At 40.5% G+C, this 16,218-nt stretch overlaps 1 protein-coding gene across 1 annotated transcript in view; it reads left to right on the top strand.

Moving 5' to 3' along the window:
- csmd3b (CUB and Sushi multiple domains 3b) overlaps positions 1 to 16,218 on the top strand; it is a 548,309-nt gene that overhangs the window by 485,635 nt on the left and 46,456 nt on the right. The window contains exons 56-57 of the mRNA XM_072674465.1: positions 790 to 963; positions 14,889 to 15,071. Coding sequence (XP_072530566.1) covers positions 790 to 963; positions 14,889 to 15,071 — 357 coding nt within the window. The remainder of the gene's footprint in view (positions 1 to 789; positions 964 to 14,888; positions 15,072 to 16,218) is intronic.

Raw genomic sequence — 16,218 nt, 5'->3', positions numbered from 1 at the left:
AGCTGCAGTTCAAAAAGAGATGTTGGTTGTCTTCACGTGTATCAGTTGGGGACAGTGTTAGTGATAGAGGGAGTTCATTCTAACTGAGTAATTGGCCTTTCAAATTGGGTATAAAATGGGGTAGACATAAAATGATTTTAAAAATTACCTTCATTTTTAGGAACATATCCACACTCAATGGGGGGGGCTCAGGTCATGCTTCTTTCCATGTCCGTTGCCAGGTCTAAGTTTGTTGAGGAATGTTTGTAATACAACTACATGGCCTCTGATCTGTTGCTCGCTTCAGGATACCTAGTGTAGCCTGGGAGCTCACTAATCCTAAACCAGATTGGCATCCACACTGTGTAAGTATAGAGCTCAGTCTGCAGTCTGAATGCTGAATGCACTGTGAATGGGGAGAGCACATACAAAAGCCCAATGCCCATGAAAAACACTGTGATGCACTGTTGACAGACATTTCTGAGTATTAAATTGTGAAAAAAAAAGTTTAGTTTTGAGAAGAACTATTGCTGCATGCCAGAATTCCCTTTGAGCTGAACTTTTCTCAGAGTTTAACTTTTAATCATATTATTGCCAAGCAGCTTTTATAGGTAGTGCATTGGAGACGACACTCCAATCTGATGATGGCAGCACTCTCGGAGGAGACTATATTAGCACCTCACTCATTGTGAAATCGACTAGGACTGAACTGTAATTAAACTGAAAGACAAACTTAGTTTGAAATCCTATTGTACTGTAATTATACTCAATGGGTGACTGAGTGCTTGTCTGTGTGTGTGTGCTTGGCAGTGGTGGACTGCGGACATCCTGGATCTCCTCCCAACGGTGTACTGAGTGGAGAGAAGTTCACCTTTGGTTCCACGGTGCGCTACTCCTGTACGGGTGGGCGGCAGCTGAAGGGCGAATCCTCTCGAACCTGCCAGCTCAACGGCCACTGGAGTGCTCCAATGCCCTTCTGCTCAGGTACCCTACACACGCACGTGCACACACTCCAGTCAGCCAGCATAGCCTTCAGGGGTATACACCTTCTCATGGCCTGCTGTGTTATAACAGTCACCCCTGTAGTGCTCATTTACATTACAATTTACCTGCACAGCATTAGGCTAACTAAACACTCTTATTGGTGTTGCATGGTGCACTTGCCCTGCCAGGGGATCAAACCCTATCCTGAAATGGGGAAAGTGGTGTTTGTTACCCACTACACTACCCACTACACTTAGACTTGCACTTAGTCTGACATTGTGTGGCCTCGCTCTTATGGGAATTCTCTCAGAAAACAACAATAAGGGTACTGCACTGAAGTCAGTCTTAAACATAATCCAGACAAACAAGGAAGGCTGATATTACTGTTTTAAGCTATCCAATTCAATTTTGTCCATCTTAGGCAGTCACGGGTAGGTAGCAGTGTTAAACTCTTGTATAGTGGTACCAGTTGTGTAATACTACTGTTACTCTAGTTAGTTTTGGTTGGAAACAAAAGTTTTAAGATCTTGTAACAACCAGCAGAAATGGGTCCAATTAGGATTAAGTAGGTCTAAAGGAGCTGGACTGAAGGCCTGTTTCATCTGATTAAACATCAACATAATTCAGAACTGACAGCAGAATTTTTTTATTTCCAATGAATGGGGCCAGTTTCAAGTAAAATGACACTATAGGCTGAGCTTTCTGGAAATCTGCATGCTCTGGATGTCTGTCTGTGAAAAATAGTGGTTAATTGGACAAAAAAAGGCCTTAAGTCTAGCTCTTGAAGGCTTTTCACGTCTGATTAAGCCCTTAAATGACCAATGTTTTATTACACACGTCTATTACCAAGGAATAGCCCCACCAGTTTGCACAGATGTCCCTGTAGTTACGGATTAATATGCGTTAGTGTGTAATCACCCTTGGAGTCTTAAGGGGTTATCCACCAACATAATTCAGAACTGACAGAGGATTTGGATTTCCAGTGGATTGGACCGAATTCATCAAATAAATGCCACTGTAGGCTGAAAGCTTTGTGGAAATCTGCATTTTCTGGAGGTCTGACTGAAAATTCCAGCTCTATTATAACCAGGATTTAGTCAGTTGTTGGAAATAGAAAACAGCAGTGGCAGCTCTGTGCCAGGACTTCGGGCAGGTCTTTGTACAGGGAAATATATATTTCAGTGCTTGTTGCAAGCTTTTAGAAGCTTCAGATGTTTGGCCAATTATGCTCATGATCGTTTACATTAGCTTAATATCACTAGCATAACATTAGGGACAGATAAATCCCATAGGGACAGAATTGGTTTTGACATTTACAGTCCAAACTGACAGCCTAAACCGATAGTCACGGCTCATCAGTGCAGCACTGGAACTGTTCACTCCACTGGTTCATTCACCACTCTGCAAAATGGACAAATTCACAGGGACATAAGGAGCAATGAAGGCATATTCCATTTTTTCTCTGCTTCTGGCCCTAATATTAGCCCAGAGACAGTTTCCAGCTACTGCTTGGCGGCAAGGTGCATTGGGGCCTGTGTGTGGGCAGCGGTGTGCAGTCTGCACAGCCCTGCGTGGGCACCCAAAGCCACGCTGCACGCTTAAAGCAGAACAAGCAGGCACTGGTACTTTGCCCGGCATAGGGCTGCGCTCATACATCCACTTCCTCCCCTTCTAACCTAGGATGTTTTTGTTTTTTTTCCACTGTTCCTAATGCAGTAATCCATACGCAAACAGTTTATAGTGTGGCAACATGGATGGAAAGTGTTACGGGATTGTATTTGATTAAATATGACTATAACACCATGGGGAGAGAGTGGAGGCATTTGCAGCAAAAGCTTGTTTTATCTTTCTCTCCTGTTAGAATGATGTAACTCTCTTGGCAATTAGGCTTGTGTGCTAGTGCTCCGCTGGGAAAGATGGCGAGTGTTGGTTTGCTGGGGAATTGATCTGTGGGCTCTGGGTGCCATTTAATGTTTCCTGTCCTTTTTATTGAGATGGCATGCCATCTGCTTTAGGCCAGATACTGCAGAGTAGAGGGAACACACACAAAATGCTCAGACTGCTAACACACACAGTCCCTGTAGCAGGGCCTAGGTTCACAGGCCAAACCGAGGACACATTCAAGTACCCTGCAAAGACTAGAACATGAAAGGACGTCTCGTACCGATCACTCACCCGCTTTCAGCGCCACTGCTCTTTCTTGTGCAACAGAACAGCATGTACTTGCTCAGCAAAACCTGCATATCGCTTGCTGTACAGTTAAAGACCCTTCGACAGCAGCTGCAGCCTTCCGCCAGCCCAGCCCAGACTCTTTATTCAAGTCTTCCTGCAGCTTTACACTCTGGCAGGTCAAAAACTTGGCACCAAACAGTCCTGAAATAAACATAGTGGAAGCAGCCAGGGCTAATCTCATCGTTATTAGGATTCAAGGACCTCCCTTCCAGGGTTCATATAGGTCCACACTCTTCCTGAGCTGGGTTTCGATACGTTACATCACACTGTCCTTGAGACTTTGCAAAGGGGAATTAATTATGAATGCAGAGAGCATATTGCGGAAAAGAATACCTGAGCTGCTGGCATTTGGCATGCTCTCTGTAGAAGCGTGGTACACTGAGCTCCACAACATTTTCCTCAAGACCTTGATAATGTGACGATGCCAGTGCCCTTTTAGAAATAGGTGTCATGCTATAGATTCTTAAAAACAGATGTTTTAAATAGCATTTGTCTTGGCAGTGGTGCAGCAGTAGCCCAATTCATTATTATATTATCATTAGCAGATTTGCAGATTTTGCTTGTTTCCAAATGTAAATTCATGAAGCAAGTTATTACGGACACCTGCACACCTATTCATCCTTGCAATTATCTAATCATAAGATTGAAATTCATATAAGATCATGAAATTTTAGTGGTTTTGAGTGTGGCATAATTGTTGGTGTCAGAAAGGCTGTTTTTTTGGATTTGTAAGTGCTAGGTGTGGGGAATGTTTTCTGGACACACCTTAGGCCGATTAATTCCAATGAATCATTAAATACCACAGTGAGTGTGAATATTGTTTTTGTGTTCATCTCTTCACAGCCATCATGTACTTCATGTAATGTTTCATGAGTAACCAGTTATTTTAATGGTTACTTCCAGCATAATAATGCATCTTCGTCTTCCGGTCACCTGATCTGAATCAATTAGAACGCCTTTAGGATGTGGTAGAGCCGGAGATTCGCTTCATGAAAGTTCCTAAAAAATAAGCAGGAACTGTGTCAACATGCTCAGAATCTGAAGAAGATAATCCACATAAGATAAGATAAGATAAGATAATCCTTTATTAGTCCTACAGTGGGGAAATTATCAAGAATAAGCACCACATATTTAGTGTCCATTGTGCATAAAGTCAAGGGCAACACTAAAGTACCAAAAATTTTACTTAAGTCGAACTCGAACAAATAGGAAAAAGTTATAGAAAAAAATAAGAAATAAGCAGGAGCTGCTGCAACAGGCTGCCACCTCTGCGGTGCCATCTTTGAGGGTATCTTATTTATCTTATGTATCTTATATATCTTATTTTATCTTATCTTATATATTTAATATATTTTATAAAATCCATGCAATGAAGAATTGATGCTGTTTTGTGAGGTGACCCTACTTGGTGTTACAGCCTTAAACTACACCTTAATCTACACCTAAACCTAATCTTAACCTACAGCTTAATCTACATCTAAACCTAATCTTAGCCTACACCTTAACCTACACCTTAATCTACACCTAAACCTAATCTTAACCTAATCTTAACCTACACCTTAATCTATACATTAACCAAAATCTTAATCTACATGTAAACCTAATCTTAACCTACACCTTAACCTAACCTTAATGTACATCCTCCTCTACACCTAAATCTAATCTTAACCTAATTTTAACCTACACCTTAATCTACATCTAAACCTAATCTTAACCTATACCTTAAACTACACCTTAAGCGGCACTTTAATCTACACCTTAATATACACGTTATTCTTAACCAACACTTTAATGTACACCTAAACCTAGTTTTAACCTACATCTTAATCTACACTTAAACCTAATTTTAACATACACCTTAATAAGCCTAATCTAAACCTACACCTTAATCTATAGGTCACATTTTTGGACTGTAACCATCGACCTATATGGTGGTTTCTATTTGCTCTGTAAATGTGTACTTGACAGTCAAAATGATTTGCCAGAATAATTAAATAATTTCATCCTTTTCGATTATTATTTAAAACAAGCAAACTGACTCTCCAAAGGATGTATATGTATAAATTATGTATGTATATTGACTAGATTAAAAAAAAATCTCTACCTAAATACATCATTTTTCCAGTGTGCTCTAGTGGCAGTTGTCAAGAGGCAAAAATAAACTTGAAGCATAGAATTGTGCTTATACAGCGTTCCCTTTACCTTTTCATTTTCCATATCAATATTCATAGCTGTACTTAAGGTCTTATTTATAGCTGTGAAGTGGTAGTTGTGGCTCCCCTCCTTGTCTGGAGGGTTCATGCCTTGCAGATGCTGCACACCTTTTAACTTTGAATAAATGAGTTTAGATCTTAACAACCTTCAGGTTCTAAGACCCCCTTCCTTGCATTAGGCATATCCCCAGGTTGCTGTGTCACAGCACATCTGGCACACAGCTTTCCATTACTACTTTAAGCTCTGTAACACACTTATATAGTCCTGAATAAAACCATTCCTGGGTGATCCCTTGTGTAAAATGGTTACTCATAAAATGTCTACACTAATGGAAGGAAATGAGCACAGTATTTAATATCTGTGATGAAAAAGCATTTTCACAGATAGCTCCAGATAGCTCTAGTTAATCTATCAACCTTGCCTTGTACCTCAGGGAATTTGTTAAGTGTACCTGAGGGAGATGTGAGGATCTTCTAGCAGTGTAGAACAGTAGATGCTAAAAGATTGGTGAATTGGGCAAGTTGTTTGGGGTTGGAGTGCTTTGTCCTGCACTCAGCTCTGGCCTATATTGCACACGTTCCCTCCTCATCCCTTTTCCCTCAACACCACCATGCTGTCTTCATTACAGCTCATTGTAATGTATAACACTGTGATCTCTCTTTCTCCTCACTCTCTCTCACACACACGCACTCACACACACTCATAGTCACCTGATCACAAGCTTGTAGATTAGACCTTCATTGAGTGGTTGTGACCCATAAAGGGAAAATGCAGACACGGGTTCAATGCAGCCCCTGTGTACACACACTCCCAATCCTCCACTGGGCCCCATGACCTAGAAATAGTTCAGGAAAGTGAGATAAAGAAGTGAAAGCAAAAAGGCAACTTTCTGACTCTCTCCTTTTCTCCCCCTTTCTCCTTCATATCCTCATCCATATCCTCGGGTCCTTAGAGAGTTTTCTTGCTTTCTCACAGTGTTCATTTGTGCCTGCAAGGCTTTGCGGTTTTCCTGGTGCTGAATAAGAGCAGGACAAGTTCCTGTTCTGGTGTGTTGCAAGAAATATTTCACATGTAGTACGAAGCAGGTTTATCTACTAGAAAAGCCTTTTACTCCATGGAAAATTGAATAAAAATGTATATATATATCAGGCACTGTATATATCAGGCACTGTAAGTTAGCACAGTCTAAAATTTACATTTACATTGGTAAAACAATAAAACTTATTGGAAGGAAAATCATTACATTGATTGTGCTCTTTATGGTTAAGGTATATTTACTATATTATTAAAATAAAAATAAAACTTTAAATAAGAAAAGAGTTTAAATAAGAAACAACTAAACCAAAAAATAAATAAATAAAAAGGACAAAACTGTAATAATAAAGTTTTGCACATACAGAATTTTCCCCAAGGAGCCACCTAGAATACTTTGTTTTAAATGTGCAGGTTCGAAGACGTTTCGTCTATGCTGAGGTCATATACCCTGCTGCATACTGCTTATTAAGAACATAAGAACAAACTATTTAAATATTACAGTATACTTATAAATGTTATTATATATACATTTAGATATTTTATATATATTATATATAACACATTTGCTATTACATTTACAAGAATTAACTTCCTTATATTGTAATCAGTTAAGAATAAGCTGTTAGAAAAGGCTCAAAGAACCATATTCACATGTGCATGCACACACACAGTATAAACATGGTATTTAAAACACACCCATATACACAGCTAATAAAGTGGATGGGGGCTCACTAGCTTACAAAGAAAGAGCCATGCTTCATTTCCATATCTGTGTGTTTTGCATGTTGTGTGTAAAATGTATGAGGTCAGCCCAGTGCATTAGCATGTGATTACAGTTTCCCCTCTCATCCCATCCCAACGAACAAGCCAGCTCAAGCCATAATGAACGTTTGACCCTATCGGCCACTCATTCTAATTGCCTACACACTGAAAGTCTCTGCATTCAGACCCCTTTCCTGCAATATTATGACTGGGCAGCTTTATTTGACCCCTCTCTGCTTTGCCATAGAGCCATTTACACTCTGCCCCGACTAGCCTCCATTCCAATTAGCCGTGCACAGGCCCAGCTATGACTCAGTGTGTGGCTGCAGTGCCTAGCTGGTGGGTGGATCATGTGCTCTCCCTACTCACACCTGAACTTCCTTTGGCCCAATTAAAGCAGCAACAGGGCTGAATGCGTGCAGTGGTTGTAGTAGCAGCCCACAGCCGAAAGCCTCTCAGCAGAGAGACTAACCAGCTCTGTGCTGGCTGGAACCACTCAGCCACAAACAGATTTAACCTGCTAGCTGTCCAACATAAACCAGTAGTTCAGGCCACAGAACTGTATTTTTCTCACATTATGGCTTATTTGGGTTAAGTCTTGCACTCTAGTATAATGTCTGTCATTCTGCTTATATTTGGTTTCATTTACATCATTAATTTGATGTTTATTTATGACATACACAATTACACAGTGAATTACACAAAGAACTACATTTTCATTCGATTTATATTCTGTGTCAAACCTGCACCTGATTTTGTTTCCCTATCAATTATCATTCCCTATATTTCCCTTTATATAAGGGAGTGACCTGACTGTCCAAATGCCAGCATCTTGCCATTGGTAGTTCAATCCACAGTGATGCCAGAGTCCAAAGACAATATAACTGGCCTTGCTCTCCCTGGGTCATTGAGTGTGATAGCAATTAGCATCTCCTCCAAGCTGGTTGAGCAGCCTAGTGGTGCTGAGTTAGCAGAAGTTCAAAAAAGATGCAGTGGCACCTCTTGGAGCAAGCACTTGGTAGACTTTACTGTTGCATTGCTGGTAGCATTATATGAATAGGATGAGATCTAAGTAGTTGGTAGGAATTGAGGAACAATTGAGGGTGAAAAGGCAAAGAAATTATAGATGTCTCAAGATTGATGAACAGAGCTGTAGACGGCTCCAAAATAATTGAGAAATCTCTCATGATTCATGAATGATCTCATGTATGAAATATTAATACAGTTATAACGAGAATGCCTCATGTTCCTAAAGTAATGATCAAATCTCAGGGCAGAAATTATCCAGCATCTGAAGTGAAAATAACATGTTGATTTTGGAATTAGCTGTTTCAATAAAATATGTATATATATTGAAATGAAAAGCAAAAGATATCAAACATGGCAGGTGATTCCTTTTGAACAGGAGTATATTTTGTCTCATGAGATACATATGCAGTAGCAGCCTATTCAATATGTGCAAAAAGTGCAGTTTGTACACAGATATAATGCTTTAAATTGTCTCTGGATGCAGAAAAGGCTGCAGCAATGCCTGTGATCAGTAATCCATTTCAGGCTTAGACACAATTTTTCAGTTTTTCCCATGCGTCCACCCTGCCTAGGCCTTACTGGGGCCATTCAGACAGTTTTGATCAGACTGCTAGAGGCTGAATGAATTTACACAGTTGATATTTAGATAGAATTAGATGCAGATGATTTACACACACTCATATTCAGGATTCACATCCATTTGTCAGAGAAGTGTGATGGATGACTTTCTTATACTGTATTGAGTTTTTTTCCAGTCTGGATATTTTTGGTGGCCGCACCTTCAGAGCTTTCACCTTGTGAGACAAGTAACAAACACACTTTTCTCATCTGTCTGGTCTCTGGGCTGCTGGTGCGGATGAATACAACAGCACCTGTGGGGCGGTTATCACTGAGCTGTGCTTACTCAGCATTTCCTCACTAGCCAAGCACACTTCTGGGAACCCACAAACCACTCATGCTCACACACTGATGCAAGCAATTCATTTACATCACACTCCTTGACAAATAACTTTGTGTTAATTTGACTTTATTATGTTGTTCTGCAGTGATATGGGCAGTGTAAGATAGTATAGAGTTGTGAGAATAAACAAAGTTGTTGAGATGTCAGCAGTCGCAGAATAGAGATGTGCTCAGTGAAATACTGTGTGCCTTCAAAATTCAAGGTTCTGGACTCAAGGGAGCTTGACATTGACCAACTCATTGTCTTTGCATAGCCTTTAGTCACGTCTTTTATCAGGACAGGTGATCCGGACTTGCTGTGACTAGTTTGAAGTTTTATTACAGGAGAAGCACAGCAATGGCTGCAGCTCCATCCAATCATATAGGACAATTTTGGTTACTCATGGGATGTCTGCACTAATGGAAGGAGATGAGCACAGTGTTTAATATCTAGCCGGTGATGAAGAAGCATTTTTACAGACGCGACAGCCGTTAATCCAATAACCGTGTCTTGCACCTCGGGGAAACTCTGGAGTGCATCCCAGGGAAATTCTACAGTCAGAACAGAGTCAAAATCCATGCTCAATGTTCCTGATAAATCTCTCTTCATGCATGTGTGTTATTGTTTTCAACACTTTTATTCCTGGAATTGGAACCGGACAGCCTCGGCTGAGCTACCTCTCAAACCCAATGTTTCTTTTCGGTGCAAGTACTGTTTTCACACTGAACAGCACAACAGTTCTGGATGTAGCATACAGTTCTGGAGGATGTACTAGAACCACATGGGCTGCCATATGTAGCAGAAGAAGAGGAACCTTCAGAGGATGCTAAATTGCCAGTGTGCTGAGCAAACTGACATTGCGCTATTCAACTGTGAGGTAGAGGTGTTTTGTTTGTTGGTTGTGGACAAAAACAGTATTGTATGGTTTCAGTTTTTTTCAATGTAACATTTTTAAACCTATTTCAATCAAATGAAGAACGGTTAGTTCTGTGATTTTCACAGTGTGGTGTGTAGGTCTATTAAAATTGCAGGTTTAGACAGCTCTTACACTGGCGGTTGGGTTAGTATTGATACATTTTCCGTACAGACCATAGAAATTGGCTACGACATTAAGTAGCCCATGATTTCTTACCAGAAAATGTTATTTATAAAATAAGTCCAAATGCAATGTTGCATGTTCAATCATTTAACAGTAACATGACATTTGTCATTTGTAATATATATATATATTTTTCAGTTATTAGGAAGCGAATATGCACGTTAACCAGCCGGTTGACTCGCCCAGTTAGGGTTATTCTGGGCAATAAACAAACAAGTATAACAGAAGATTCACTGCCTAGAGCCAGAATAGAACCAAGTTTACTGTGCTAAATAAAACATGGACAAATATGTCCATCCCGTCAATACAGCCTCATATAACTACATGTTATGTGTGTAAAATGCATTGTTATAGCCACCTACCTATCTACATAGCTGTAGCTATAACTGTTTAGTGAAGTTTCGCTATGATGGCTATGGATAAAATAATACATATCATTACCTCGTATCTTATTATGTAAAGAGTGTGTACATACAATTCAGTCTAGTAAGGAAACTGCCGATTTGATATTGTGCAGTGTTTATGCTAAGCTAATGTTGGAGCCTAATTCAACAAAAAATATCATTGTTAGGAGGTGTAGAACATAAAATTTGCTCATTTTTCTTTTACTTTAATTTTCTTTAATCTGTGTAGCTTAAAGTACATTTCTGAAGAACTGCGACACACCCATTGACTTCAGTTTTTTGTCCCAGCTTGACAATGATATCATTTTACTTCATTGCCACCCAGTGGATATAATCAGCATTACACACTCATTCAGTCAGGGGGAATAAGGTCAAACAGCCGAGGACGGGTTTTGCTAAGTTTTTATTACAGCAATTTGATCACAAAAGGTTTACCATGTGGTTACAATTCCTGGAATGCAGAGCACACAGAATCATACATTGAATGAAATCACACAATGGTGTTAATCCGAAAACATCTGTGAGCTTAGTGAGATTCAAATAATAATTTAATGGACTACATGGAACAACAAATGATGTAACTAGCATCAAAGTGTATGTTGTGAATTCCACAATTGTTTTTCAATGGCACATGTGTTCCTAGCAAGGCGTAGTTCATTTCCTGTTCTCATTTTCATTCCACAAACTGGATCAGAGCCCTTCTTTCTCCTATAAAATCAGTGCTTTTTGTACACTATCAGAAATAAATACCATAGTGGGACATTTTTGTTCCTCAAGTAACAAACAGTATAAATGTATCCTCAAAGGTACAAGATGGTACCTTAAAACTACACTACATTTACTTTCCCTGGAGAAGGAGGGATATTTACACTTTCTCATAACCTGCTTTTAAATGAAAAATAAAATTGAACAATCTCAGACAGAGAATATGGAGGCTATGCAACCTCAAAACATCAAGAACAAGTTTTGTTTCCTAACTAAAGCTACTGAAGATACACCCTTGAGGGTTCCACCACAGTGACAAGCACGGTACGAGCACTGACCATTTGATACCTATTTCTGAGAGGATATTGAGGCTATTCAGGTGCAGTTCAATCACACTTTCTAACCTTTTAGTGCAAGACATATGCCCTAGTCTGGTTTGGGTAGAAACTACCCTACAGAAATCCAGGCAGTCGAGACATGACTGAATTGAGGCACATGGCCTGACTCATCTTTAACAATCACATCCACACTTCTATAGTTGCCCCTGCCCCCTTCCAAGCCACCAGCACAAACAAATAAAGATGTAACATGTCACACACACACAGTGTTTTACACAGCACCATGAACACATCCTGCCCTGGAGATACACTGTCTAGGCCCATTCGTTTCTGAAAATAATGACATCATGTTCAGACAAAATAGCTTCCAGCTGCTTTTTGTGTGCCTTTAGTGAGTCTTTGCCTGAATGTACGCAAAGTCCTTATGTGTCAAACCCTATGTGCCCTAAGAAAGGTCTAGCTCTTCATCAAAGCGTGCCTAGAAGAACATCCTCTTCACTAGCAACGTACGCCCTGGGAGCGAATCCATCTGCCCGACTTAGCTTCAACTTTACATCTGCATGCATGTTCCTTGTCTGGCCCCGGGTGTCGCCGGGTGATGTGGAGGCCGCATGTGTAGCTGTATATCATGTGATGAACCTGTCAGCTGAGTGTCAGCCATGACCAAAGGAAGAAGTAAGTATCCCCGTACAGGAGCCGGAGCAGCTGGCTTTCTGGCATATTAATAAGTCAGAAGAACAGCCTGTAGTTCTTTAATAACAACCATTTTAATCTGTCCCCGGGGTCTGCTGCTCCCAAGCCTGCATATATTCTCCACTCACTGTGGAGTGCTCCACTCACTGCTGCATTAGATCAAGGCAGGCCTTTTTCTCCATACCCTACTGTGTTCTTAAATAAATGATGACTTATTTATGGAGGTGGACAAGTCCCCTGACATGGGCCATTTTCTGATGTTGACTCACCTGATATGCGAGGGCGTTTAAATATCAAGGCTGGCCTGAAATGCATGCCGGTGTGTTTGCCTTCGCACCCTTGTGCCACTGTTACTGTGTGCTGTGGTTCAGCAGTGTTTCCTGGCCCCCTCTGGATCTAATGCCTGTATTATGTCCCCGCCTTCCTTCCCCGCTCACTCCCTGTAGGTCTGATGTGAGGTGAAATGTTGCTTGTTTCCTTTCGTTCCTGCCTTGTGGGCTGTGTCGTAAAGTTTTGTGGCCATATAGTCTCTCCTGGGCATTGTAGACTCCAACCGCAGCAAGCTAGCAGAAACGGGTGTGCTCAGGATATGTGTGTGCGTGTGTGCATGTGTGTGTGAGAAATGATGATGGATGAAGCTCCAGCTTAGCTGAGGTGTAAAGCTTCACCAGATATATGGAAGCCCCCGGAATCAATCAGCACTATCAGTTCCCTGAGTGTGGAGATGCTTCAGGCAAATGGTGACAACAGTGAACAAGCTAACAGGCCAAGCCAAGAGGAGTTATTTGACTTTATGTAGTTGAGGTGGAGTAGGTTCGAGTTCTACCTTTTGTAGATATGAAATCATATCATCTAGTAGTAGTAAGTCAAGGCAACTGTAGATGTGCTAAACTTGCTAAACTCCCTTGTTGCTAAACAAGGGAGATTCCTGAGGAAAAGAGTTAGCGGAACTCACCAGGATGGTAAAAGGGTTACAAAACCCATTTCTAAAGAGTGTGGCCTCCAAAATCCACTGTGAGGCAGGTGGAAGAAATTCAGCATCACTGTAACACTCCCAATGAGTGGTCCTCCAGCATAAATAGCCCAAAGATACAGTAAATGACATTACATGAAGTCAGAAAGAACCCCAAGGTAACATCTGAGGACCTACAGACCTCTCTTGCATTGAGTAATATCAGTGTTTATAAACCAGACAGCAAAAAAAAACTGAATAGAAATGGTGTGCATAACAGGATAGCAAGGAGAAGGCCCTCCACAACCCTCCAGAAAGAACATTTTAGCCCATTTGGCGTTTGCTTTAGACCACATGGATAAGCTATGTAGATGTCTATTGGAATAATGTTTTGTGGACAGAGGAATCAAAATAGAACTTTTTGATTCAAAAGAAAAGCATCGTTTGGTAAAATAAAGATCCTCATCTCAGTTGTTAAGCCTGGGGGTGGTAGTACCATGGTTTGTGGCTGCTTCTCCACCTCAGGCCCAGAATTGATTGTACCAAATTCTACAGGAGAAGGCCAGGGTTAGGGTTGCTCTAAAATTGTTCTGAATCAGGAGAGAGAAGCTGTTAAGCATTAATACTGCTGGCCAAATAACAGTCTGCTCACCACAGAACAAGCTCAAGCCCACTTATAAGCATTTAGAAGAACTGTGATCGAGCGACAGCTGTTGGTAAGCTAGCCTAACTTCTGAGCTACCGACACAAGTGTAGGGAAGAAAAATTTTGTCTGACAGAGCAAAGTCGAGCGACTAGTGTTGTGTAATAAGTAATGGTTCTGCTGTGTTTGGAGAAGTTAGATAGCATGCTGGACACCACAGCAAGGACAGTGTTCCAGCTAACTCAGGCTCAAATTAGTAAATGGTTCTAGGATTTCATCTGTTTTAAGGCACATTTAGTTGCATTGCTAAACTTGCAACTATAGTGGACTTTTTTTCCCACCTGTTTTCAGAGCAGTATTACCCACAGTTCCTACAGCATCCCCACCCTGTGGCTCTCTTAAATGCGCATGGGAGAATGAGCTTATTTGGTTATGTATTAGACAGACCCATCAGACATGTCATCATTTTGAGATACCGTCAACATTTTTAAATACCGCAGTTTATATAGTATTATGGTTATACCGCCCAAGCCTAGTAAGGGTATCTGTCCTTGAACTGAAGCTTAAACAAAAGTGGGTCATGCAGCAAGACAATGACCCTAAGCACACAAATAAATCTATTCAGCAAAACCCAAACATAAACCCAAGCATTTATTGTAACAGCCTATATGTTCAATATCAGACTGGTTAAGGATAATATTTCAGTTTAAATTACTTGTAATTACATGATATCTGTGTCTTTCTGTCTCTTTCCTCTGCCATCCTTTCTATTACCTGTCCTGCTTTGTTTCTCTTGCTCCAGCTACATTCCAGTCTCCTTTCGCTCCGCCTCAATGTATGCCTCTCTCTCTCTTTTCCTCTCTGCTGTTGTGTATAAAGGTGATTCGTCTGGGACGTGTGGAGATCCAGGTGTGCCCTCTCACGGGAGCCGGGAGGAGAGTGATTTTCGGATCCGCAGTAAAGTGCACTTCACCTGCGCTACAGGCTACGTGCTCTTCGGCTCCTTGGAGAGAATGTGCTTCCCCAATGGCACCTGGTCTGGAACTCAGCCCTCCTGCAAACGTAAGCAAACCGCAGCCAGTGTGCATGATGTACCCACTCCAAAGCAGCCTACTTTCCTCTGTCACTTCCAATCCCTCACTACTTCTCTCCTACCCCCTTCTTTTGTTATCCCCTGCAAACCGATCTTAAGGGTAGAAACGTGAGTTCTCCTCCGATACATCTGGGGTTATTTGAGTCTCTTTGATCTATCCTTTTGAGTGAAATTCAAAGAAAAGTAGATTTACTATTCTATTTAATCTGTGGTTCAATTTAGCAAATTTTGTTGTATCTAATTCAGAGGTATGCACACGCACACACACACACATACACATGCACTGCCAACAGGGAGAATCTTTCATACTATACGAAATCACTCTCTTTTTTGACAGTATCTTTCTCTTGCTGGCTTTATGAAATCTCAGTGTTTTTGAATTTTGCTAAACAATTTAAAATGAATTAGTGTATTTGTAACCTGAAGCAAGCATGGCTACACTGTGCAGAGGGCGTGGTGGTGTAATTTTGCCTCTGTTCATCATCACAGTGGATTTGAAAAGAAACAATATATATCAAGATGTATCTGAGGGATTAAACATTTTTTAGTTCAGAACCAAGCAAATATAAATCTAAGGAGTTGATGACTGCCTGAAGCATCAACATGGAAACCATGGACATCACCGAATGCTGAGTTTCCTTCTTGAGGTACTGCAGCCGCCCAGTGTCTATATATATATATATATATATATATATATATATATATATATATGTATGTCTGATAGTATGATATTATATAAAAATATTGTATATATTAAAAATAGTGAATATATTATTAGCCTTCATTACTTGTTTTTACTGCATTCAGCATTTTCAGAATATGTGCAACTTAATTTCACAGGTACTACATACTATTTACTATATTGGGGTATTATTATGAAGCATCTCATGCGAACATCATAGCACATAGGGCATCAGAATTTCAAATCCATTAAAGTGGTTTACAGAGGCAGAATTACAAAATATTTGTCAAAATACTTATGGACCTGACTGCATATCTGACTTTACAATATGAAGCATGTATTCTTTGCTTGGGGACATTTTTCAGGCTGAGATGGTGTTTTTTTATAAGCTGTACAAGTGGGTGACAAATGAAAGGTCTGTACAAATGTAGAAA

The sequence above is a fragment of the Salminus brasiliensis genome, chromosome 3, assembly GCF_030463535.1.
Source record: "Salminus brasiliensis chromosome 3, fSalBra1.hap2, whole genome shotgun sequence".
NCBI lineage: Eukaryota > Metazoa > Chordata > Actinopteri > Characiformes > Bryconidae > Salminus > Salminus brasiliensis.
The sequence above is the reverse complement of the archived record's forward strand: the minus strand, read 5'-3'. Positions and strand labels throughout refer to the sequence as shown.